Consider the following 25067-nt stretch of genomic DNA (forward strand, 5'->3'; position numbering starts at 1 on the left):
TTGCCACCCCTAATGCTTGGAGAGCATGATGTCTAGAACAGGCAATCCAATTGGCTACTTTGTTTAATCTTGCTCGATAGGTCTATTTTAACACAGAATGCTTGCTATATCTAACCAGAGTTACTTATCAAAACCTTGCTAGATTTAAGTAAAAAGCAGCTGTAAAAGTGGGAGTTTGTTCATTTTAACAAAGTTCTGAGATCCATCCCAGTGCAGTTTGGAATAGGACCTGAATAAACACCTTCTGGTAGAATCTACTTATCTCAGGTTTTAAAACATAATGTGTGTGTGTAAATCTAAGCATATGCTAAGTAGTGTAACTGTAAATACTTGTACACAAAGGTGACCTGGGTAAGTACTTCTGGTAGAATCTGCTTATCTCCATTTTTACAACATCATGTGTGTGTGGAAAGTATAGGCTGGATGTTAGGAGGAAGCTCTTCACAGAGAGTGATTGGCATTGGAATGGGCTGCCCAGGGAGGTGGTGGAGGCACTGTCCCTGGAGGTCTTCAAGAGAAGACTGGATGAGGCATTTAGTGCCATGGTCTGGTTGACTGGATAGGGCAGGGGGATAGGTTGGACTGGGTGATCTTGGAGGTCTCTTCCAACCTGGTTGATTCTATGAATGAGGAGGCAGCCTTGATAACTGAGGATGCGGAGAAGGCAGAGCTGCTGAATGCCTTCTTTACTTCAGTCTTTACACCTGAGGCTGTACCCCTCTATGTACTCCAGACCCTGGATGAAGGAGGGGAAGCCTGCAGGAGGGAGTGCTCCCCACTGGTCAGTGCAGACTGGGTTAGGGATCAGTTACACACATTGAACGTTCACAAGTCCATGGGTCCTGATGGGATGCACCTAAAGAGGTTGTGGAGTCTCCTCCTCTGGAGACTTTCAAGGCCTGTGTGGATGTGTTCCTCTGTGATCTGTGCTAGATTGTGTGATCCTGCTCTGGCAGGGGGATTGGACTTGATCTCCTTGGAGCTCTTCCAACCCCTAATATCCTGTGATCCTATGATGTGATAAGTAGTGTAATTGTAAATACTTGTACACAGAGGTTAATCTCATTAATAGTTAATAGCAGAAAGGTTGGGCTCGCTGCGTTAGCTGCAGGTCAGTATGCTGTAGGAGCTGATGTCAGTTTGAGGAAAATAACTGAATAAAGGAAAAAAATTACCTTAAGACTCAAGTGTTTTTCCTTTCCTTAGGAAAGATAATCCCCCTCCTTTTCCTGGTTAGTCCTGCCCCCTTCCAAAGTTTCACCTGGCAAGTCTGCAGCACCAAATCTAATCATAACTGCCCTTCGTACAGCTTGATTTCAGTTTCTGTTCTTCCACCCCTGCGCTCAGTTATTCCCATGCTGCTGCTTCAGGCTTTGTTAACAAACTTGCAGTTTTGCAACTTTTTGCAATTTTTGTATAGGAGGGACCCTGAGGTGCTGGAGCAGGGGCAGGGAAGAGTGACGAGGCTGGGGAGAGGGCTGGCAAACATGTCCTGTGAGGAGCGGCTGAGGGAGCTGGGGGTGTTTAGTATGGGGAAGAGGAGGCTGAGAGGGGACCTTATTGCCCTCTACAGCTACCTAAAAGGAGGTTGTAGTGAGGCTGGAGCTGGTCTCTTCTCCCCAGTTAATAATGCTAGGACAAGAGGAAATGGCCTCAAGTTGCATCAGGGGAGGTTTAGGTTGGCTGTTGGGAGGATGTTCTTTGCTGAGCAGGTGTCAGGCACTGGCACAGGCTGCCCAGGGAGGTGGTGGAGTTGCCATCCCTGGAGGTGTTTAAGAGGAGAGTGGATGTGGTGCTTGAGGCTATGGTCTGGTGATGAAGGCTGCTGGGATGAAGATTGGACTGGCTGATCCTGGTTGTCCTTTCCAACCATAGCAATTCACAGTGCTGAGATGTTGTGCTGAGGGATTTGGTTTAGTCAGGGACTTGTCAGTGTGAAGCTCATGACTGGACTCCAATCAGCTTGAAGGGCTTTGCCAGTCTGAGAGACTCTGTGATTCTGTGAACTTGTGCCTCAGTGCTGTACTCGCCAGAGACTTGAGGGTTCATCAGAACTAAAGGGGGAACATGTTGAAGGGAAGAGCTGCCTTGTCTGTGTTAATCCACAGGGCCTGTGAAAGCAGGCTGTAGTTTCCATTTAAATTTGTTGTTCCTTGGAGTGAGTGCAGCTACAAAGCTCTCTCCTCCGAGGCTCACGTAGCTACCTGTTCAATGTCAATAGAGCTGAGCTGACACTCCCTGAGTTAATAAAATGCAAAAAAAGAAATCATCTCCAGAGAGATGTAAAGCTGATGTCATTAACTTGTTTATTTAAGCAGTTAATCATAATTCTATCTCCAGGGTTCAAAAAGAAGTAAAATGGAGAGCGATAAACCTGAGCTGGGTAATGCAGGTTTTGATGGCATGAGTGAAGATGAACTGCTAGCAGCTGTCTTGGAGATTAGCAAAAAGGAAGCTTCTCTGTCTCTGAGCCATGATGAAGATAAGCCCACAAGCAGCCCAGACACTGGTTTTGGAGATGATGAGATTCAGGAGTTGCCGGAAAACCTGGAATCTGTGGAGATGGACAAGCCCAAAGCAGCGTTAGACTCAGGTAAGCCAAAACAACTGTCCCATTTGGACTGCAGCAAGCTAAAGCACAGTGCTGACAGCAGCAAGTTATTGATGGGTGGTGGCAGGTTTGGGTGCAAGCACACTGCTGAAACTGCCTGCTTGACTTCCTCAGAGTTCCCTCATGCTTTCTCTGCGTGTAAGGCATTTAATTCATTCAACTGTGAGTTATTTTTTGCTCCTGTCTGTTACTTCTGATAAAAGTGGGGACATCTCCAGAGTTAATTCCCATTCGTGCTTCCATTGCTTCCTGGACCAGACAATTCAATTTACTAAGATTTGGCACCGTCTGGAAGTTGAATCTTCCTTAACCAGGAAGCATTTTAATTTGTGGAGCTCTTGCAGCCTGGGCAGTGGCAGTGTGGTAGCAGCAGTCACGTTGTTGGTGTGCCAGAGGGAGGCCTGGGCTACATCAGCCTAGAATGCTGTTGTGCAGGTGGTTGTTTTGTCAGTAGTTACTAATGGATTTAGCTCTCTGTGTAACTTCTTTCTAACGTGTTTTTTTTTTTAATGTGAGAGTAGATTCTTGAGCTTAAGACTCAGGATGTGAATTACAGCCTCTGACCCAGAAACACAGTTAAGTACCAGGAGCCAGCTGGATCTCAGTGTCGTTGGTTCACTGAAGGAAATAGAAGTATTTGTTTGCTGTGCACTGCATGCTTTCAGTTAGATGTTTATTTCCACTAGTCTGGAAGAAATAGGCTGACAGGATACTCTCTTCCTCAAAGATCCAGGAGTTCAAATGTTAACAATAAACCTCCCCACTCTCTGTTACCCAAAATACTTAGTTCATTGAACCACCCTTGATAGCTTTCAGGTTGTGCATAAGAAAACAGAGCTTGCTTTGTGCCCTCCTGTAAATGTACTATGGTTGGTACACACTTGTGGTTGTGTGGAAGTTCTGGGAGTGCAGGCAGGTAGTTGTATCTCTCTCCAGATTTTCCTAAGTGCCATTTGAAGGCTCTGTGACCATTTAAGAGAAGGAAAAAAGAAAGAAAACACTTATAATTCAAGTTTCTGTCTTTCCTGGTTAAGAATGCAGTTAAGCAGTCAGCATTCTGGTTTTGACTGTGTGTCACCAAAACCCCACAAGTACTACTCCAAGCATTCAGTTTGGCATTCAGATGAGAATAAGGCATTTTATTCTTGTACTCCAAGGTATGATATGCACTGCAAATCTTTATCATCATCCATGCTCCCTTCAAGAGAAATTCAAGTGTCAGCTTCGTGGCTGCGGGAACCTAGCGCTGAGGGACATCTTACTTGGGTTGGAGTTGCTGTTGCTGAGTAAACATAAAAGGCAAAGAAGAGAAGAGGTCCAGGGATTAATCATGGTTCATCTTACACCTGTTAAAATAAAACTGCACTTCACTGCTTCCTTCCCTTTGACACTTGTGTGGGTTTCTTGTGGCTGGAGAGCTCTTCCTGTCAATAGATGTCACTGTGCCGCAAGGATTGTGGTGACTTAATGAGGGTTTAGCTGGTGACAAGCAGAAGACAGAGAAGGTATGGCTGTATTTTCTCATTTCTCAGGTGCTCCCACTTTTGCCAAGATGGCTAAAGAATTCGATGAGAATAAGGAAAACAAAACTCCAGAAGGCTCCCAGGGAGAGGTTGATTGGCTGCAGCAGTACGATATGGAAAGAGAGAGGGAAGAACAAGAACTTCAGCAGGCACTGGCTCAGAGCCTTCAAGAACAAGTAAGAAATTAAGTTTGCTTCCTTAAGTTACCTTCCTCAACACTGTAAATCTAATGGGTGAAGGGAAAGCTGGTGTTCAGACAGTAACTGCAAAGGGATTCTGCTGCTTTTTTGAGAGAGCCAGGTGAAAAAAGGTTTGGATTTCTTCTAGCTCCAGTGTCAGTAGAATGGCAGCTCTGGATACGTCTAGCTGTATTTTGGATGTGCTTTGGAAACCACATAGCACATCACAGACCTGCAGAGCTCTCAAAGCTGAGGATAAGCTGTACTAAACTCTTAGAATCTGTCACTGAAAACCAAGCCCACTTTTAGCTTCCCTGGCAGGGAAGTGAAACAGACAAGTTTCAAAGCAGAGACAAGAATGGCAAGGTCGGGTTAGGTTAAAATGTGTTAATTCCAGTGCCTTGTTTCTGGTACTAGGAAGCAGAGGGTGCTTAGTGAAGAGTGTAGGGACTGAGCATTTGTGTGATGCTTCTCTGTTGGTAAACTGGGAAAAGGAACCTAAATGATTCAGCCTAAAACAAGTCCTTTAAATTAGACTTGGAAAGAATTGGGATCTTTGGTTGTGTGCTAGCCATCTGTATTCCACTTGAATTTCAAGCCCTGTAACTCATTTCCACAAGTTTAACTGAGCCACTGAGAGCAAAAAAAGTGCCTAGCCAGATACTTATTTAAACAGGTGTCTTTGCCCTCTAATACTGAAGCCATCATGGCCTTCCTTAGGAGATCTAATGATTCCATGGCTCTTGGATTTTTCTCTCCCATTACTGATTATGAGGTTCTGGCTGGTACATTCCATGCCTGATGCATGGGATTCAGTAATTCTGAGTAGCTTCCAGATGTAGTAATACTGAGTAGCTTTACAAAGATTCCCAGATGCTTTAGAAATAGTGAGATAAAAAGCCTCATGCAAGTAATGTAAAGCTGCACTTTGAGTGCTAGCCTGCTGCAGTTCTGAAGCAGAAATCTGGCAGGTCTCTTCTGCCAGGCAAGCAGCAGCAGAACAAGGGGACACAGCCTCAAGTTGTGGCAGGGGAGGTCTGGGCTGGATGTTAGGAGGAAGTTGTTGGCAGAGAGAGTGCTTGGCATTGGAATGGGCTGCCCAGGGAGGTGGTGGAGTGGCTGTGCCTGGAGGTGTTGAAGCCAAGGCTGGCTGGGGCACTTAGTGCCATGGTCTGGTTGATTGGGCAGGGCTGGGTGCTAGGTTGGGCTGGCTGAGCTTGGAGCTCTCTTCCAACCTGGTTGATTCTATGATTCTAATGTTTCAGGTGCAGAAATGCAGTGGCTTGGTTATCTTGGTTTGGAGGAAATACTTAGTGCACCTGAACACAGAACCCTGAAAACGTCAAACCCTGAATGAAGCCAGCTCATTAAGTGTTATTGACTGGCTTGCTGTAGCTCTGAGCTTTCCAGAGTGGTGGGAGGAGCAGGGACACAACACTGTACAAATATTGGAAGGCTTTGTTGGGTTCAGGTTTTTAATACTTGTGTGTGCTTAGTGGTGTCTTTATTTGCATCCTGCCTTTGTGAGTGTCATGTGTTACATCAGACTGGCTCGGCTGTCGACTGGCTTTAAAGTAACCAAATCTGTCGGGATCTAACAGCTCTGTCCTCAGCTGGCTTTGAGCAGAAGATGAGATTTTAGCAACGTGTGAGGAGGTTTCTGTGTGAGTGACAGCTTTGCTTAGCAAAGGGTTGCAAATTCATTCAGATGCCTTTCAAATGAGTGCTCCAGAGAAAGCATTCGGTGTTACTAGAGACTGGCTCAGCTGCATGCCAAACTTCAGGAGCTTTGAGGAGCCTTAATGGAAGTTTGTCTCAGGTTCTGCTGCTTGGGAACATTGGACTCTCTCTGGCTGCAAACATTCCTTCACGCAGGACCTTTAATTTACAGTGTCAGGTTTGTTGTAGAATCCAGAGCAGCACGGTTTCAGTGGAAAAAGAGCAGCAGAAGAATTTCAAACAGTGAAGTGTCTCAGTAAACTGAAGCTTTGTTCTCTTCCCATCAGGAGGCACGAGAACAGAAAGAGGATGACGACCTTAAACGAGCCACGGAGTTAAGCCTACAAGGTGAAACTTATTTAACTTCTTCCAGGATGTTGCTGTTGAGGGGAAAATAGATCTGTAGGTAGGAGCACAGCTCCAGAGTGTCTGTAAGACAGCTGGCACTTCATGTTCTTTTGGTGCTTGATTCTTTATGCTTGGATTTGCTCAGGTCAGTTTTTTTCCCTCTTTTCCCCATGATTGTGAAAGCAAATGCCAGGGAAAAGGTAATAAAAATTCTAGAGACTAATGTATGTTTTAAGGAATTGGAGGTATCTGTGTGTACTGCATAGTGTTGAATATGTGTATTTGATGTTAGTCTGGAGACACCAAAATGGACCTTGCATTTTTACAGTTTCTCAAGCAAGAGCATCTGCATTAGCAACATGCTAATGGGCTGGAAGAAGCATAAAGGTTACTTCTACTGGCATTGGTATTTTAGTGCTGATCAGTGAGTGCTCTGGCCTTGCCCAGGAGAGTGAACAGGTGCTACATATGTCTGATACAGACTGGGAGGGAAAGAGACCTCACTGCAAGGTATAGCTGTTGGGGGTGAAGGAAACCCCACAAAATACACTACCTGTCTTCTCTAAATCCAGACACTGTGGGGAGCCTCAGGCACCGTTTGACATTTATGTGAGGCTGGCATGTGAGTGAGTTCTTAACAATCTGGCAGCACCAAGCATAACAGAGAAAATTCCTGCTCCAGGGAGGGAGGGGTAATGAAGTGTCGTGTTAAGATGCTCCTAGTTGCTCAGGCACGTTTAAAGGCCCTCGGTTATTACTGAATGAAGCTGTGTCTGCTTCTGGAGAGGACTGAGTTGAATGCTGCTTAAGCATTCCTCGGCCTGAGTCCTGTCCCTTGATGTGCTCTGGCAGACCCAGTGCCCAGTCTTTTTCAGACCTTTCTTCATTTGTGTCCAGAAAGAACTCAAGGCTAAAAATCCTTCCTCCTCCTGATTTGCAGTCACTTTGACTTAAACACGAGTGTTGTTTTGTGCTTCTCAACTTGGCACTGTCTCATTTGTAAGGCATCAGCCAGAAGTTCCTCAAGGAGATGCTACCAGCATATTCTAGCTGGCAGTATTTGCTTTGGGAAGGTTCCCAGTGGTACTGCAGTCACAGAACCAGGCACCAGGTACTCATCCAGGCACCGCTGGGGAAGTGGCATTTAGCAATACCCACAGCGAGTGCTGCATGCTGAGACCTACCTAAGTGACTGCATCTCTTGGCTGTAGCCTTGCTTACAGCAGCCTAAGTGTGGAAACCAGCAGTAAAATATTCTCAGGTAAAGGAATTCACCTATAAACTTCCTGAGAAGATTATTCTAATCCAGCATCTGAGTCTCCCTCTCTGGAGATGCTCAGTACCCACCTGGAGGTGTTCTTGGGTGATGTGGTGTAGGTGATCCTGCTCTGGCAGGGGGGTTGGACTGGATGAGCTTTCAAGGTCCCTTCCAGCCCCTGACATTCTGTGATGATTTCACAGGGCAAGCAGTCTGAGAATCTCTTTGGCAAAACATCTCAATCAGAGCTGTCATGATAATCTCTTAAAAAGGAGAACATGTCTATGTCCTAAGCAGTGTCCTGTGAATCTCCACTTCTCATCCATCCAGAACCACACAGCTTGAATTTAGACAGTGAAATCACAGTTACTTCTGCTAATGAGTACTGTGCAAAGTCTGAAGCTTGTTGGATAGCTGCAGAAATCCCAGGAAGTGTGGAACAGTGTGTGCAGGGAGCAGTGGTGCCTTCCGGCTCTTTGCAGAGAGCTGCCTGCATTTTGCTCAGCCAAGCAAACTGGAAGTTCCTGTGGTGAGCAGCCTTCTTGCCACTGAAAACAGTGGAGAGCTGCCTGCTGCCAGCAGTAGCATTCTGGTGCCAGGTTTCATTTTAAAATGCACTTTGTTAATGCAACCTGTAGTTAAGGCTGTAATTTGGAGCTTCTCACTGCAGGAACTTGCAGTTCAGTTTTGGGCTTCCCAGTTGAAGAGGAACAGGGATCTGCTGGAGAGGGTCCAGCAGAGGGCTGTGAGGATGATGGGGGGACTGGAGGGCATGGCTTATGAGGAGAGGCTGAGGGACCTGGGGCTGCTTAGTCTGCAGAAGACTGAGAGGGGATTTAATCAGTGTTTATAAGCATCTGAGGGCTGGGGGTCAGGAGGTGAGGGACAAGCTCTGCTCACTGCTCCCTGTGACAGGACAAGGAGCAATGGGTGTAAGTTGCAGCAAAACAGGTTCCACCTCAACACAAGGGGAGACTTCTTTACTGTAAGGGTCACAGAGCACTGGAACAGGTTCTCCAGAGAAGTTGTGGAGTCTCCTTCTGTGGAGGCTTCCATGGCCTGTCTGGATGTGTTTCTCTGTGACCTGTGCCAGGTTGTGTGGTCCTGCTCTGGCAGGGGGCTTGGACTCGATCTCTTTGGGTCCCTTCCAACCCCTAATATCCTGTGACCAGACTGACTGTGCCTCTTTGCATGTTGATTCTGGCTGCAGACCACTGATGCTCTGCAGAAAGTGCTCTTTTATCACACAGCTGTCATTGCCACAGTGTCCTTTTGTAAAAGTAGGAGAGGGGTGATGCTAAAATTAACTCCACAGACAAGCTGGGGAAGGGAGAGAGAGGTTTTATTTGGAAGTTACAATGCCACTTGTTTTCCTTGCAAAGGAAGCTTTGAAAGTGAGCATTTTACTGTGCTTGCTTGTGTGGGTAGATGTATCTCAATCTGTTGTAAGTACCTGTGCATGCCATGACTTCTCATGCAGTGTTGTCATTTCCATGCTGTCTAGAGTTTAACAGCTCTCTCCTGGACAGCATTGGTTCTGATGAAGATTCTGGGAATGAGGATGTTCTTGACATGGAATATTCAGAAGCTGAAGCAGAAGAGCTGAAAAGAAACGCTGAGGTATGATCTAGGATCTCAAAAGCAAACTGAGAAATGGACCCTTTCATTTACCATCAGTTTAGTGTTGGGAGCAGTTTTACAGAGAAGCTGTAAAGTCTAGAAAGGTCTTTTATGTTCTAAAGCAAAAACACAGGCTCTTAATAGCACAGAGATGTGCTAAACACCTCCATCCCTGAAGGTGTTTAAGGCCAGGCTGGATGAGGTTGTGGGCAGCCTGCTCTAGGGTAGGGTGTCCCTGCTCATGGCAGAGGGGTTGGAACTGGCTGATCCTTGTGGTCCCTTCCAACCCTGCCTGATTCTGTGATTCAATGGCTAAAGGTTTTCTGTTCTATTGTGTTATTTTAATGTAGAAAACAAACCAACAAGCAAAAAAAACCCCACAAGCTGCAGAGGCCTTCTGACTTTCTCTGAGATGTGGGTAAGGATGAAAAGGAAACAGTAATTTCATACCAGAAAGGTTCCAATGCCTGTAAAGAAATGTTTACTTAGAGGCTTCCCCAGTTTCCTCTCCCTTTAAACACCACACATTGCATTTTCAGAGCATTGTTGATGAGTTGGATCAGTCATGGCTCCTGGTCAGAGGGAATTAAAAGGTGTTTGTCAAAAGCCACTTACCACTGTTTAGTTCTGTTGGCAGTGAATAGCTGGAGCCTGTTTGCTGCCTGCAAAGAGGGGATTGTCTGCTGGCATTACAGGTGCAGGGCACAAGAATCTGGGCTACAGATTCAGTATTAGCTGTTAGATCTCTGTACCATCACCAAGGCTGCTGCTTTGATGTTGTAGAAGTAAGCATCGCGTTCCCAGTTTGCTTTTCTCTGTTTATTTGGTGGATTAACTCTGACATCAGTCAGGAAGTTGCTCAGGAAATGGTTGTTTAGAAAACTACACAGTGTAACGTTTGTGTCAGCATCTGCTCTGAGGTCAGAGTGGCTCCTTTGCATGTTCATTGGCTTGCTGAAAGATGAAGTAAGATGGAAGGACTCCTTGTTTGGCCTTGAACCAGAGTGTCTGCTTCTGTAGTCCCACATTGGGTTGCAGCTCTGAATATGGTAGCCAAAGCTGATAGCTCAGGTGTAAATCACCTTGTCCATGAGCTACATGAGACAAAAGTGAATGCCTAAAAGCTTTAATTGAACTGACTTTTGTGTTCATTTCAGACAGGAGAGCTCCCTCACTCCTATCGCCTCATCAGCATTGTCAGCCACATCGGGAGCACATCATCCTCAGGTAAAAGATATTCTCTCTTGTTCTTCATAGAATAGAATCGTAGGATCAAGCAGGTTGGAAGAGACCTCCAAGCTCATCCAGTCCAACCTAGCACCCAGCTCTGTCCAATCAGCCAGACCATGGCACTGAGTGCCCCAGCCAGGCTTTTCTTGAACGTCTCCAAGGACAGCGACTCCAGCACCTCCCTGGGCAGCCCATTCCAATGCAAATCACTCTCTCTGGCAATAGCTTCCTCCTAACCACTTCGTCTCCCACTGCTCTGCAGTGCTGAATTGCCATAGCCAGAGGCTTTGCAGTGAAGAATTCAGGCAGCAAAGCAAGTCTTCTGTTGTGGCCTGCTGGTGGAGGAGCAAGTGGAAGATGCCACAGTGTCTCTGTGGCCTGTGGACAGTGTACTGCCCAGGGCTTCCATGGAACTGTTTGTGCTTGTTGCTAGCTCCTTGACCAGAAGGAATGGAGTTATCAGGATCTTAGGGGTTTATAGCATTCCAGTCTGGCATGGCTATCTAGCTAAGCACTTTACTGGTTGAACTGCAGTGTGGAAACAAAGGCACATTCTTATTGTGGCCTTCCAGTATCTGAAGGGGGCCTACAAAAAAGCTGGGGAAGGACTTTTTAGGCTGTCAGGGAGTGACAGGACTGGGGGTAATGGAGCAAAGCTGGAGGTGGGGAGATTCAGCCTGGAGGTGAGGAGGAAGTTGTTGAGCAGGAGAGTGGTGAGAGGCTGGAATGGGTTGCCCAGGGAGGTGGTTGAGGCCCCATGGCTGGAGGTGTTTGAGGCCAGGCTGGCTGAGGCTGTGTGCAGCTTGCTCTAGGGTAGGGTGTCCCTGGGCATGGCAGAGGGCTTGGAACTAAATGATCCTTGTGGTGCTTTCCAACCCTGACTGTTTCTCTCATTCTCTGTTTTGAAGGTCATTATATCAGTGATGTTTATGATATCAAGAAGCAGTCCTGGTTCACCTACAATGACCTGGAAGTGTCTAGAACCCTGGAGGCCACCGTTCAGTGTGACAGAGACCGAAGTGGTTATATCTTCTTCTACATGCACAAGTAGGTGTCTTGGGGAGTTTTGGTGCTTCTGCCTACTTGCTCTTTGTAAGGAAGTGAGCTTCTCTCCTTCCTCTAACCCTGTCCTCTGGGTTGAAAAGTGTCTCCATGCATTTGTCAGAGGAAACACTGGTCAGAATTATATACAGGAATGACAAACCTGAAGTGCCCTGAATTCAGAGGTACTGAGTTGTGTGTTGCTAACGGGGTCTAAGAAGCTAAATTAAACCATCCCTTGAGAAGGGGCCTCTGTGTCTCAGCCATTCATTTATTGTACCAGGAATCACAGTGGAGCTTGAGCTTTTCCCTGAAGTGTGGTACTCATAATTACCCTTATGCCTACTTCTTGCAGTTGTGTTGTTGCAGCCTTGGCAGGCAAGATGAAGTTTGTGGGCAGCAGTGATACCTTCTCAGGCACACATAACTGAAGGAGGAGTTTTGTGCTTCAGTTTGTCCTTTTCTTCCATCTTTACTGGTTGCCCTAATAAAGGCTATTCTTTTAGCTACAGGCTGTCTCGTGTGTTGCTCCTGATCCTTCTGCCAGCCAGGACTTAAGTGTAACTGTTGTTAGTGTTGTCTGAGGCTTACCACTGACCTCATTCATTGTAATAAAGGGAAAAACCCAGAAGTGCTGTGGGATTCAGGGAGCCTTGCTTAGAGGTGCCAGATAAGACACCTTTCCCTGGCAGGATTCATGACACTTTGCAGATTCCTTCTAGTTTCTGATTTCCCTCGGGGCTGTCTGGTGTAGCCATTTGTTGTGTACCTGAGGTTCACTCTTGTTTTTCCCCTCCATCCTAGGGACATCTTCGATGAGTTGCTAGAAACAGAGAAAAGCGCCCAGCCGCTTAGCGTGGAAGTGGGAAGGTCTGTCCGTCAGCCCCTGTGAAGAGGGAAGCACCTTGTTCCTCCTGAGGAGCAAGGAGAACTCACAGCTCGTGCCAGACACGCAGGAGTAACAACCAGCTCAGGGCCAAAACAAGAGACAAAAGGTAGAACTGTGGGATGCTCAGTTTCTTGAACCATCCATGCGAGTCCTGGGCCTGAACCACACGTTTAAAGCTTGACATCCCAGAGCCATCCTCCTGTGGTGAAGTTTTATTGTTCCTCAGTAAACAATTCTGTCAGCATGGCGCCTTAAAAAGAGTTGAATCAAGCCACAAGACTACAGCTGCTCATAAACTGGTTTCAAACAAAAACAGAAAGTGCAAAAAGAGACTCACCTTTAAAAGCCTACTCACGTGTGAGATGTGAGTGGCGAAGATTTACATATCACTTGGCTTGTTGGTTTCATTTGGGTTGGGTTGGGTTGGTTTTTCTTTTTCCTCCAAGAGCTATTTAAGCAATAGATTCTGTATGCTGGCATGTGTTGTGTTAGTAATATTCACTGGAAACCCAGATCACTGAGTATGCTCTTGCTGGTCAACTTGCTAGCAAGCCTTTTGGCATCACTCAAGCTTGATGTCCCTGGGTTTGTAAGCGCTCTGCTATTTCCACGTGGCCCCAGGAAACAAACTGTGGGTGCTGTGGAATGTATTGCATACCTGGTGGCAGCTCTCTTGGTTTTGCTAAACCATTCACTGTCATCCTTCTCTAGACGTGAGATGATATCTGTGAGTTCTTTTGTTTTACAGGTTCTATTATTTGATTGCATTTTCTTCATGAGGTGATCGTGTGAGTACCATGAGGAGAGGAGAAGGGAGGTCCCTCTGGGGCTGTACTGTCAGGAAAGGAGAGGTCCCTCTTGGGCTGTACTGTCAGGAAAGGAGAGGTCCCTCTTGGGCTGTACTGTCAGGAAAGGAGAGATCCGTCTTGGACTGTACTGTCAGGAGAGGAGAGATCCCTCTTGGGCTGTACTGTCAGGAGAGGAGAGGTCCCTCCTGGGCTGTACTGTCAGGAGAGGAGAGATCCCTCTTGGGCTGTACCGTCAGGAGAGGAGAGGTCCCTCCTGGGCTGTACTGTCAGGAGAGGAGAGATCCCTCTTGGGCTGTACCGTCAGGAGAGGAGAGGTCCCTCTTGGGCTGTGCAGTATTTCACATTGAAGTTGTGTTGCTCAGGGCTGCTTTGATATGACACTGGGGGCAGGAGAGTGCCTGGAGCAGACCAAGAGGAGTGACAGGTGGTGAACAACAGCTACTTTGCATCTTCTGGAAGGGAAAGAGCATTCCAGCCTGGGTCATCACAGAGTGGGAATGGTGGGCAACGGGTGTGTTGGGTAGTGCTTGGCAGTCAAGTTGCTCTTTGGTTGAACCATGGTCTTGCCTTGCTCTTCTCGTGTCCTGAGTGTTCTCTGCAGCTTTGCCTTCGTTCTCCTTCCTGAGGAGAAGCTGTGAAACCAAACCAGGTGGGAAGCTTTTTGAAAGCCCGTGTTGAGCATGAGCAGGACACAGTTAGGAAGAAGTGTTGCTTCTTACTGGATGTAGAGGCATGATGCTCCTTACATGGCGTGTCTCAGCAGAGGTAGAAGCACAGTTGCTCTGTTTTTTCAGCTCCTTCACACCGACTTAGCAGGGGCACCTGTTTCCTTTTGCTGGCATTTACTCAGTTCAGAATTGTTGCTGTTAAGCACAGTAGCTGCTCTCGTTTTGGCCTCTATTCTGATTTTTGCAGCTTAAGTTTTAGAGGCAAAAGACTTCTTTTTAATTGAAAAAAAAATAAAGTTAACAAAAGTCTTTTTTTTTTTTTTTTTGCTGTCCAGATAAGTTTGGGGTTTTTTAAACTATCCTTAGGAGTTTCTCAGGAATAAATCAGCTGGAGCAAAGCAGACAAATCCACCAGTTTAGGAGAATGACAGGCTCCTCCTTCTGTACTAGAGGCTATTGTAGTGGGCTGGCAGTAGGGTGCTGCCTCAGCTGCCCTCTTCTGACTTCTGCACAGCAGTGAATGACAGGCAGCAGTGGCCCTCCCTGAGCTGAGCGTTGTGGTGAAAAGACTTGACTGACCTTCCGGTTCCTCTGTCAGGTGAGCCAGGTGGACCTGGCCAGGCTGACATCTTCTGCTTTCCCAGCTAGGAGCAAATATTCAGTTGTAAATGTGACAGAGCCTTTATCTTGTAAGATGCAGCCCTAGTGGTTGTGTTTGTTAATTTATTACAAAGCATTTTACTTTTCTATTGTTGATGCTAATTTTGGTGATGGGAGGAGGCAATGACGCAGGACTTGGCCTTGGAACTGATTGCCCCTGCAAATGTGATGAAGGGACTGCTTTGTCCAGAGGGCAAACCTGCTTTCCCCAAGTGCATCCCATGCCAGTGCTATGTAAATAGGCAGTATTCCTGGAGTATCAGAGCTCAGCTCTGCTTGGGTTTGGGTGGCAAATTTGTTTTTGCAGGATGCTGCACTCCAGTTAATTTATGAGCTAGAGCAAATGTTGCCTTGACTTTTTGGTGCAGTCATTTTTGTTTAAAACCAGATTCTCTTTTGGATCAAGGTGCAGAAGCTGATGCTCCATGCCAGCCTTCCTTGTTTAATGACAACTTCTGGCTACTAGCAATTTGCAGGCGTCTGTTAATTAATTTAAGCTTGATTAGCATATGGCAGCTGGGTTGCACTTCCACTCTGGCAGGAGCCCTTTCCCTGCAGAAGCCAACTTTCTCCCCGTCTGAGAGCGGTGGGGAGGGGAGGAAGATGAATGTGTACTTCTCAGGTGCTGTGCTGCCCGCCAGCTGCAGTGTTCCCACTGTTCACTCTGTGGCAGCAGCAAGTTCAGTAAGGTCGTTGGATGCACATCCTGGGGTGTAGGTAGGTGGAGAGGCTGGGTCGTGGTCCCTGAATGTGTGCAAGCTCTTCCTCAGATGTAGAGTCACAGTTAAACATGTACCCACTCCTGAATCAGCCTAGCTTAGTCCAAGTAGGATTCCACATAGAACTCAAGGAACTCCCATCTTGCTGTTCCTCTTGCCCGTTCATTGTTTGATGGTGATAATTTGGTCTTGCTTTACTCCCCTACTCCAAGAGGTGCAAAACCATTCATGTTGGTGATCTGGAGCTTGTGGGTGCAGGTGCCTGGGGAGCCTGGGACAAGTGAGGTTCCACAAAGAACCTTTGCAAAGCGAGGATGAGTTGCCCAGCTGTGGCAGCAGCCTGACACTGATGCAAGGAGTGGGGCTCTCAGACGCTGGAGGCTTCCAGCCCCTGCTCGGTGCAGCATAGATAGCCATCACCCGTGTGTCTTCTTTCTCCTCCCACATCCTGAGGAAGGAGTCATGGCCTGCCCAGCGCTTCCTGCTGTGGGCCAGCATGGGGCACATGGGGATCGATGTGCTTCGGTGGGCGCAAGGGCACCCAGAGTAACTCAGCTGCTTTGTTCCCTCTGTACTGGAGCTCGCTGTCCCTGTCATCGTCCTCCAAAGAGAAAAAGGGCCACGGGATCCCTGGCAGCTGCTGTCTGTAGCTCTCTGGTTGGACTCCAGCCCTGCCTGCCGCAGGGTGGCCACTGCTGGTTTCTGCCTGCACCCCACCTTTCTAGTTCTTTACACTGTTGATGTGGAGCAGCACTTTTCTCTGTGTTCTAGCAGACCTGTTCCTCTCTATTCTTTACAGTTTTTGCTCTTGGGTTCCCTCCCCCACCCCCTTTTTAAATGATGTGTAGATAGATTTTTGTGAAATTAAAACCTCTTTATTGAGCCTCTCTCGGTGTGTGCCGTCTCACTGCCGCTCGGATGCCGCAGCTGATGGGCGCTGCACCTCCGCCCCGCCTCGGCCGCTGAGACATTGCCCGGTCGCCTGAGAACATCATCTGAGTTCCTGAGTCACCACCTGAGGGGACATCCCCGCACGTGCCAGCCCTCCACAGCTTGCCCAGGAGCACCCCTGGGGGGAACCCCCTGCCCCTCTCTGTGTCCTCAAGGAACGCCAGCAGGAGGGGAGGGAGCTGCCCTCCCAGGACGCTGACAAGTGCTCGCTGGTGTCTGTCTGCAGCAGCTGACGTCCCCGCACGCATGCCCTCCTCTCAGCCTGTGGCTTTGTCACTCTTACCTTTGGTACTGCACTTATTTACTGAGCTTCACACGATAACAGAGGGAGTGGTACCAGGTGTGCACCAGACCTTTAGCCCCAGGCTGAAGCTGCTGCTGCTGGAGTGGGATGTGGAAGCCCTGGGTCCCCGGGGCTGCCGCGGGGCTGGCCAGCTTGTGCATTGTCCCTGAGCACCATGGGGCTGAAGGCTGTGGAGAAGCAGCTGAGAGTCCTTCCCTGTCTCAGGGCCCAGTCATGATCCCTGCTCCCCTGCATACCCTCTGTTAAAGAAACTGCAGCTGGGCTGAGCCCGTAGGTCAGGTGGGAAGAGACAGCCCCAGCTCCACATCCATTTTATTTAGTAAAAACAGCAGCCTAGAGGGGGCCTCGGCACAGGCTCCTGCCCTAGAAGAGTCCTTTGTCCTTCTTGAGCTTCTGTTGTTTCCACAGAGGCAGATTGCTGAAGGCAGAGCGGCTCATGCCGAAAGCAGTCTGGAAGTCCTGGTCAGAGAGGTGGTACTGCGGGAGGAAAGAGGAGGCTGAGCTACATCTGGGGGCTTCCCTCTGGTTCCCCCTCAGCAGCACCCCAGGCCTCATCTCACCTCCTTCCTGCTGGGATCCACACCCCGGGGCAGGTCCTCTGCCGCGGTGTTCACCAGCACCTCCAGGGGGAAGGTCTCCAGTTTGTCAGGGAGGATGGTGGTGGTGGCAGTGAAAACTTCTTGTGTGGATGTGAATGCCTGGATGGAGGAGGAGGATGGGGTCACATCAGGGGCTGCCCCACACAGGGTGGTACCGGGCTAGCTCCAGCTGTCTCCTCACTGCAGGCTACGTCACAGGACAAGGGGACAGAGGGGCTTTCTGGGTCTCCTCCCACCCCAGCCACTCTTATCTTCCTGTGCCACTTACTGAGGTGAGCTGCCCAAGGCTGCTTTCATCCCCTAGTTCAGCTTTCAGTGCCTCATAGGATTTCTTGTCCTGGGAAGGGGACAAAAGCACTCAGCTCCAGGGCGTGGGCAAGCACCTGGCAAGCTGCTGCCCACACCCTGGAGCTGCTGATGAGGAACATAACTGCATCTTTCCAGACCACTCCATAACTCACATCCCATTTGAGAGGGTCCCAGGCCAGAAACCAGCCAGTGAAGGTGGGGGGCTCGTGGCCTTGCTTCACCACGATGATGGGGGTGTCAAGGTCGCGCCCGCTGGGGTGGCTGCGCAGGTACTCCTGCGCCATCACCGCCGCTGCTTCCTTCTCCGACTCGTTGGCACCTTTCCCAATCCAAAAGAAAACCTGCAACGAGGGCACTGTGTTCACCACTGGGCTGAGATGGGGGGCTCTGGGGCCACGCTTCAGCCTTGGTTGGGGGCACAGTAGGATCTCCCTACAGGGAAGAGCACCAGGTTTCCAATCACGGCCATCCCTGGAGCAAGGGGCCAGACACATGGGAGCTTCCAGCCTCCTTTCCCACCACCTCTGGCTGCTGCAGGTCCTTCACGCACCCCAAAGATGGGCACCTGTCCCATGCCCTCCAAGCTCACCTGGTCCCAGGTGTCCAGCAGGTAAACATCATCCTCCTCCATGTCATCCTGGGTGAAGTCCACAATCTCTGTGGCCAAGAAGGTACCTGTCTTGTTCGAGCACTCAAAGAGCCGAGGGGACACGGAGGAGTTCTCCTCCTGAAGCCTGGCAGGGAGCAGTGTGTTGGAATGGGGAATGGAGCTTACCCTTTCTGGGCACTGATGGCCCACCTTACCCACAAGGCTAGGGAGGGACAAGGGACATCTGGGCACAGGGCTGGTACCTCTTGCTGTTGGCATATTGGGACTTGCCCCCCAGGGCCAGCCAGAACTCGGGTGGCTCCTGTCCTTCTGCAACCACTGGCTTCTCCATCTTGGAGATGATGTCGGCCACCATCTTGCCCATCTCGCGCTCATCCCCGCTGCAGCCCTGCCGGGGAAGCACAGCTGCTCTGTCACTGGCCCTGGCTGAAGAGGAGGAGGTTGGCACGTTTCTCTTGGGAGTGGCAGCACGCACCTTGGTGCCCAGTGGCACTCACCTTGCCATACCACAGGTAGCAGCAGCTGGGGGTCTTGAGCACGAAGACGTCGTTGGAGTTGAGGGAGGAGGCGCGAACAGGCACTTCAAAGGCCTTGGTGTTGTACTCGTTGGTGCCGTGCACGTGGAAGAGGCGGGTGGAGGCCACGGGCTCCTCGCCGCCTGCCCGTGAGGTACCTCCCTGCAGGAACGGGAACAGGAGGGCGTCACCAGCACTGCAGGCTGGTGACACCTGCCTGCCCTTTGCCCCTGGCAGCCCTGCACTCACCGCGTACACCACCATCTTGCCCTTGAAGATGGCCATCAGGTGGGCTGGCTCCTTGCCCATCGTGACTCGGACCTGCACGGGCTCGTTGTTGTACTTCTGGTCCAGGATGACAGCTTGGTAGGCAGAGGCAGCCAGCTCGTCTGTGCTGGCATGGCGGCCCTAGGCAGGGCAGAGCACCCACTCAGTGCCCGCCACGGTGCCCTTTTCCCTCCTGGGAAGAGGGAGCCCTCATGCTGTTCTCGTGGAGTCATAGGCAGGGGCAGAGCAGCTCTAGCCTGGGAAGGTGACCCTGCCCTCCACCCCCGGGGTCAGTGAGCTGGGAGCCTCACCTGCCAGATGTAGATGATACGGTTCACCTTGGGCCCCACAGAATAGGTGTAGAGCACCAGGTAGCAGTCCCCGCCGTAGAAATGGCCCAGCCACTTCTTCTCCACAGGCACCAGCTCCCCACTCTCCACTCGCCACACCTGGTGGGACAGGAAAGTGCTGCTGCCAGGGCCGGAGCGTGCCCCTACCCTACAGCCTCCAGACCCCACTGCATCTCCTGGTACAGCCCAGAGGGTGCCCCAAGAGGGTCTCACGTTCAAGTCTGGCCACCCTACCTCCACCTCTCCAGAGCCATCATCCACCATCTTCTGCTGGGCAGCCATCTGGGGCTTCGCATGCAGTGTGGTGGCATCAAACTTCACCTGCTCCACCTTGGCTGTGGGGAAGAGTAGAGGGCTGAGCCACCTGCCACTGGCCATGGGGGTCCTCACAGCCCTTCAACCCAGTTCAGGCAGTCCCATGGAGTTGAGTGGAGGCACTCACCCACTTTGCCCACAGTGTGGGTCTTGCCTAACCCAGTGGTCTGGTTAGGGACAGTCCATTTCTGGAAGAGCTGCCTGAAGACACTTGACTCGGAGCCGTCGTTCTCTGTCTCCACGCTGGTGCTCTCTGGGTAGTTCTTGGCTTTGATGAAGCCCTGAAGAGATTTGGAGCCAGAGTGTGTGGCATAAAGTGTCTGGCACCCCAGGGAGCAGCCAGGCTGTGCTATAACCAACCCCTAACTCAGCACTCACCAGAGCCCTGTTCATCGCCTGTTGCTTCTCCTCCTTGTTGGCATTCTTGCCCTTCCACACGAAGATCTTGAGACCTGCTTGATCAAGGATGTAGCAGTCCTTGAAGGGAGAGACAACAGCAGAAATTAGGGCTTTGGGCAGCTTTAAAGCTGACCAGGAAATTGGGCACCCCCAAGCATCCCATGGCTGACACACCTCATGCAGGAGCATGTCTTGAGTCAGGGGTCGCATTGCCACCTCCTGTATAATCAGGTTGCCACTAGCATTGGAGACACTGGCAGGGGAAGAGAAGGGATTAGAAACGGGGCTGGGAACCCCAGCCCTATCCTCACCTTCAGGGGGGAGGATTGAGTGGGGGTATCCCATCCCCTACCCCACCCCAATCACGGCAGAGGTGGAAGGCAGGGCCCCTCTTGTCCTGCCATGTGACTAAGTTGTGAACTATGAGGAGGGACAAAGGGGTGTCAGGTATGAGGGGGCCACCCAGGGACCCTGCCACCATATCCCACGGCTGTGCTTTCACAAGCAGATAGCAACCCTGATGGCACCAGGGACTCCCTTTTCCCTAACAGTGTCCAAAGGACCCATTCCGACCACTGTTGTGACCTTGACTCCTCTTGGCAGCTGTCGACGGGGACAGGAGTTGTAGTACACAGCAGAGATGAGTGCTGGGTCCCTGTGGCACCCTGGCATGGCAGCCCACACCTGGCAACTCACTGGTAGAGCTTGAGGGCAGAATTCAGCTTCTGGTCCACTTTGTCATCAGGAATGGCTGCTTTGATGTCCCTCTTCTCACCCAGGACGTGCGTGAGGACCTGCATGAGCCCTGGCGAGGCATTCTCATCCTCACCATCCACTACACCCACCTTGGCACGGCCCCCACGCTCCCGGTCCCGGATGTCCTTGGCCAGGGTCATCGCCTGCAGCCCAGGAGAGGGGGAGTCAGCAGGCACCAGAGAGGAGAAGGCCAAATCGCCTCTTCCTCCAGCGCCCAACTCTGGAGCCGCCCCAGCCTTACCCTCAGCCTCTCGTTTCGGTTGCTCTCGGGGCCGTTCCACTGGACAATGAGCTGGCCCAGGTCCAGCAGGAAGACATCTCCCTTGTTGAAGCTATTCCAGCTCATCTCCACCTGCGGCAGGACGCGATCATGAGGGCGTCAAGCGGGAGGAAGCCTGGGTCCCCTTGGCTGCACAGCCCAACACCCACGCTGCCCCTGCTTGAGCGTAGCTGTGTCTGGGGGGCCCTGGCCTTACCCTGGCCCCAGCCCGCGCCTGTGCGCAGGGGCCGGTGGCCGGAGCCCCCCTGCGTGGCAGCACTCACCTCCGCCGCAATCACGTTCTTCTTGCCCTTCACATGCAGCAGGCGCTGGACGTTGTAGGTGTTGGTCTCCACATGAGTCATGCCCGAGGCCACCCCACCCTTCTTATAGCTGGGAGGGACAGACAGAGTCAGCCGCAGCCGCTTCCCTGCCGCTGCGGGCAGACACTTCTCTGTGCGCGCAGGGGGACGTTTGGAGACCCCCACCCACGCGGGTGACAGATGGAGCGAGGCCAGCTTCAGACTCCTCCTGCCTCCTCCCCCACCCCGCTAGGGCAGGACTGTTCCAGTCCCAGCTGGAGACGCCTCCGTGGGAGGCACGCGGAGGACCTCCACCCACCGTCACCCCCTGTGGGAACAGGTCGCTGGGGCTGAGCAACATACATGATGCCCTGCTTGAAGTAGGCACGGAAGGTCTCGCTCTCGTGGCCCTGGGCCTCGCGGTGCTGCACAGCCACGGTGCCCAGGTGGTCATCCATCTGGGTGGTGTAGATGGCTGCTGCCCCCTGCTCATCCTGGCTTGACTCCTTGCCCAGCCAGTAGTGGATGTCGTAGCTGAAGCCATTTCCAGTCTTGCGTGTCTGCAGAACACCAATCCCCACTAGAAGACCCCTCGTGTTCCCAGGCCACTCTGGCCAGGGACGTGTCTCCGGGCACCCCCAGCCTCCCAGCCAGGGCAGAGCCCATGCCCAGTCTGCCCCAGGCCTCCAGGCTGCCCTACCGACAGCAGGACGTAGCAATCCCCCTCATAGAAGTTGCCATAGTTTTTGGTGGGCACTGGCACCATCTCCATTTTCTGCAAAAGGAAGGGAGACATCAGCCCTGGCAGGGGCACAGCCACACCCTCCCCCCCTGCTCCCCTGCACCCCGCTGCCTCTGGACCCAAAACCCAGGTGGGCTTAACCCTAGGTGCTGCACCAAGTCTCAACACCTCGGGCATTAAGGATGCAAGGAGAGGCTCCTCACTCCCACAGCACACCCAGGCAGCTTGGCAATGGCTGCTCAGGCTGCGCCCTCCTCCTCACCTCGATTCGCCATATCTGGATGCCCGGCGTGGTCTTGTTGAGCGTCCTGCTGACTTTGGTGCTGAGCTCCACCATGGCGCTGCAGGCAAGGGCACCTGCCAGGGCGTTGGCAACACCCTCGTTAATAGCAGGCAATGTCATTAAGCTCTGGGACAGAGCCAGCCTGCCATGCCATCTGCTGCCCTGCCCTCGTCGGCAGCCAGATGTGGGCCATAAAGCCCCCATCCAGAGCTGTGCGGGGTAAAGGAATCCCCCAGCACCCTGGTACCAGGGCAGCGGGCACATAAGCAGAGCTGCCATCCCCCTCAGCCTGGCTGGTACCACAGCTAATGGGAACTGTCATGGCTTTGTGCCAGGGTTCACAGTAAGCAGAAGCAGGGTGCCCTCAGCGTCCTGCCCTGTGCCCAGGCGCGGGGCAGGGCTGCACAGGACGTCCCCGGAGCAGCAGCCACAGGTGGGTGACACCACCACGCAGTGGCCTGCTCCTCCCCAGCACCAGCAGGAACTGGCCTTGCTCAAGCCTGGTGCCAGCACGGCCTGGCCTGGCATGGCATGGCACAGCATGGCATGGCCACGGCTGGTGGACTTGTAAACACACACGTGCAGACGCTCACACACCTGTCAGCACACTCTGCCCACTTCACAGACACGACCCCCCAGACCTCCAACCCCACCCCCACGCCTGGATCCAAGCCCCCCAAGGCGGCCATAGCCCAGCCCCACATTGGTGCTGAGAGTGCCAAGGTTCAGCCTCAGACCTCTCAGTCTCTGCTCCTTCTTCCCAGATGAAGCCCACATGGTTCCACTGCACTGCCCTGAAAGCACCCACGTCCTGGGTTCTCCTCCTTCAGATCAGGAGGTGATGATGTCCCCCCAGGGCAGCCCTGAGGTGGGACACAAGTGGGTCCCCAGCGCCCATCCTCAAGCCACACTGGTGCCGGGAACGGAGGTGGATGTGGGATGTACTGCCCTGCCCATGCCCACCCTCCATCCCCCCATTCCAGTCCCTTACCTTCCCTGCAGAGCTGGGCACAGGTGAGCGTGCCTAGGCAAAGTGCTCAGGTGCCACCACCCGGAAGACCTTTGTCCCATCCTGTGCCAGCCTATATTCACCATATAAGGGCAGGAACAGCCCAGAGTCAAGGTCCCCACAGCCCTCCAAAGCTTCCTGACAATGCAGAGGCCCGTTACTCATGGGGTGATTGCCCCCCAGAAGTGCTGTTGCAGCAAAGGGCAATGCCAGGCAACCTGCTCACAGGCTTGCTGTGCCCGGGGTGTGGCCTTCCCAGGCCTGCTCCCCTCTGGGCCCCTGGCACTGAGCCCGTGGGGATGGGGTTTCTGATGCCAGCCCTCCACCGAAAGGCTCTCCAGTGACAGCAGGACAAACACCGAACCAGGGCAGAGGGCTGCCAGCCACTTATGTGACGATGCCCTGATGCCACAGGGATGGGTTATTCCTTTACTGCCCAGCAGGATGCCCCCTGTGGCAATGGGGATTTTTGGTGCCACCAGCAGTGCAACAGCATCCTCCCAGGGCCTCTCCCTCCTGCCCACTGCACGTGCCCTCACGTACTGGCACATCACTTGACTGCCCACGGGCCTGCTCCCGAGCTGTGCCATCTCCTAGCTGGAAGGCTGTATTCCTGCCAGATTTGGCTTTGCCCTCCTGTGCCAGGAGCCCCTGCAGCGCCAGAGCTGGGTATGGGAAGGGGTTGCAGGAATGGGGCTAGGGTTTGGGGGCACGAGGCAGGGCACAGGGCAGTGGTACAGCTGAGCCCCGTGCCCTGTCTGCTGAGCCCAAACCGCCGCCCCAAGGGGTGGTACCTGATAATGCCTTCAGTTTTGGCAGGGAGGTGAAGGGACTCGAGCTCTGCCCAGCAGCTCCCAGTCCCCCAGGAGGTGAATTCGGGGGACACCTTGGGGTGTATAAAGCTGGGACGGGGGGGGCAGAGAATTCACATCAGCAGACAGGCCCTCGGGCACCTCGTCCTGCCCTTATCTAGTCCCCGGGATTGCCACAGCCTTATCTCAGCCACCCTGCTGAGCCAGCAGCCCTGGCCGTGAGTGCCGCAGCATCCTGCGTGCCGGTCGTCGCCCTGGCGCCAGGCCTGGGCTGCAGGGAGCCCCAGACCCTCCCTTGCCCCCCTTCCTGAATCCCCAAAATGCCAGCAGGGCTGAACCAGGCAGGGGGGTGCCAACCACAAAGGAAGGAGTGCCCTGATGCTACAAGTGTGGGCTCTGCTGCTGCCTTCTACTCTCCTAGCCCTAAAATTCTGTTACCCAGCCCCCGAGCTCTGCACCCCACGCGTGTCCCCTGCGGGACCCTTACCTGAGCCCTGAGCCCCTGCGCGGGGCTGGTTTGGGCTGGCCGTGTCACCTGGGTAGCTGCTTTCCGCTCACTGCCCGTGTCCCCGGGCAGAGCCTGCCAGTGCGGCGCAGCGGTGGGGGGGGCCATGCCCACCGGAGGGCTCATCCCCTCCCCGGGCCCCCCAGCCTGACGCGAAGGGCCGTTAATGAAGGCAGTAATTAGTGCAGCCGTCAGGTTAGACAGAGACTTCGTTAATGAGAGGAGGCACAGAGCCAATGAGGGCACAGAGCGGGGTAGCTGAGAGACACCTCCCCCCCAGGCACCCCACTGCCTGCACGTTGGCAGAAGCCTGCCTTCAGCGACTGCCCGGTCTGTGCAGGGTGGCTCTGCCACCTTACTTGGAGGAAGCTGAGGAACAGTGAACAGTGAACACTCCCCTCCAAGCTCCAGCGCTTGGGGGGGGGCACAGCTCACACAGTAAATCCACACACCACCACCCCCCACCTCTTGTTAAGGGGCAGGATGCTCTCCCTCGCGGCATCAGG

The 25067-nt window shown here is 52.2% G+C and overlaps 2 protein-coding genes across 3 annotated transcripts in view; one reads left to right on the forward strand and one right to left on the reverse strand.

The window, feature by feature from the left end:
* USP37 (ubiquitin specific peptidase 37) overlaps positions 1-14215 on the forward strand; it is a 42722-nt gene extending 28507 nt beyond the window's left edge. For both annotated transcript variants that reach the window (XM_064165253.1, XM_064165246.1), the window contains exons 18-24: positions 2341-2593; positions 4144-4310; positions 6320-6380; positions 9143-9258; positions 10416-10485; positions 11397-11535; positions 12334-14215. In XM_064165253.1, coding sequence (XP_064021323.1) covers positions 2341-2593; positions 4144-4310; positions 6320-6380; positions 9143-9258; positions 10416-10485; positions 11397-11535; positions 12334-12421 — 894 coding nt within the window. In that variant the 3' untranslated portion in view covers positions 12422-14215. The remainder of the gene's footprint in view (positions 1-2340; positions 2594-4143; positions 4311-6319; positions 6381-9142; positions 9259-10415; positions 10486-11396; positions 11536-12333) is intronic.
* Positions 14216-16152: 1937 nt separating this feature from the next.
* Positions 16153-22289, reverse strand: VIL1 (villin 1). Its single transcript, XM_064165266.1, has 19 exons — positions 22215-22289; positions 21911-21985; positions 21574-21770; positions 21193-21301; positions 20891-21001; positions 20590-20792; positions 20068-20146; positions 19873-19971; positions 19622-19775; positions 19414-19514; positions 19141-19278; positions 18812-18970; positions 18545-18724; positions 18290-18435; positions 18027-18171; positions 17590-17778; positions 17397-17465; positions 17090-17227; positions 16153-17006 (listed from the first exon to the last, which is right to left on the reverse strand). Exons 1-19 carry the CDS (start codon positions 22287-22289, stop codon positions 16893-16895), a joined length of 2481 nt encoding a protein of 826 aa, XP_064021336.1. The 3' UTR covers positions 16153-16892.
* Between the last annotated feature and the right edge of the window lie 2778 nt (positions 22290-25067).

Source organism: Pogoniulus pusillus, chromosome 2 (assembly GCF_015220805.1).
Source record: "Pogoniulus pusillus isolate bPogPus1 chromosome 2, bPogPus1.pri, whole genome shotgun sequence".
NCBI lineage: Eukaryota > Metazoa > Chordata > Aves > Piciformes > Lybiidae > Pogoniulus > Pogoniulus pusillus.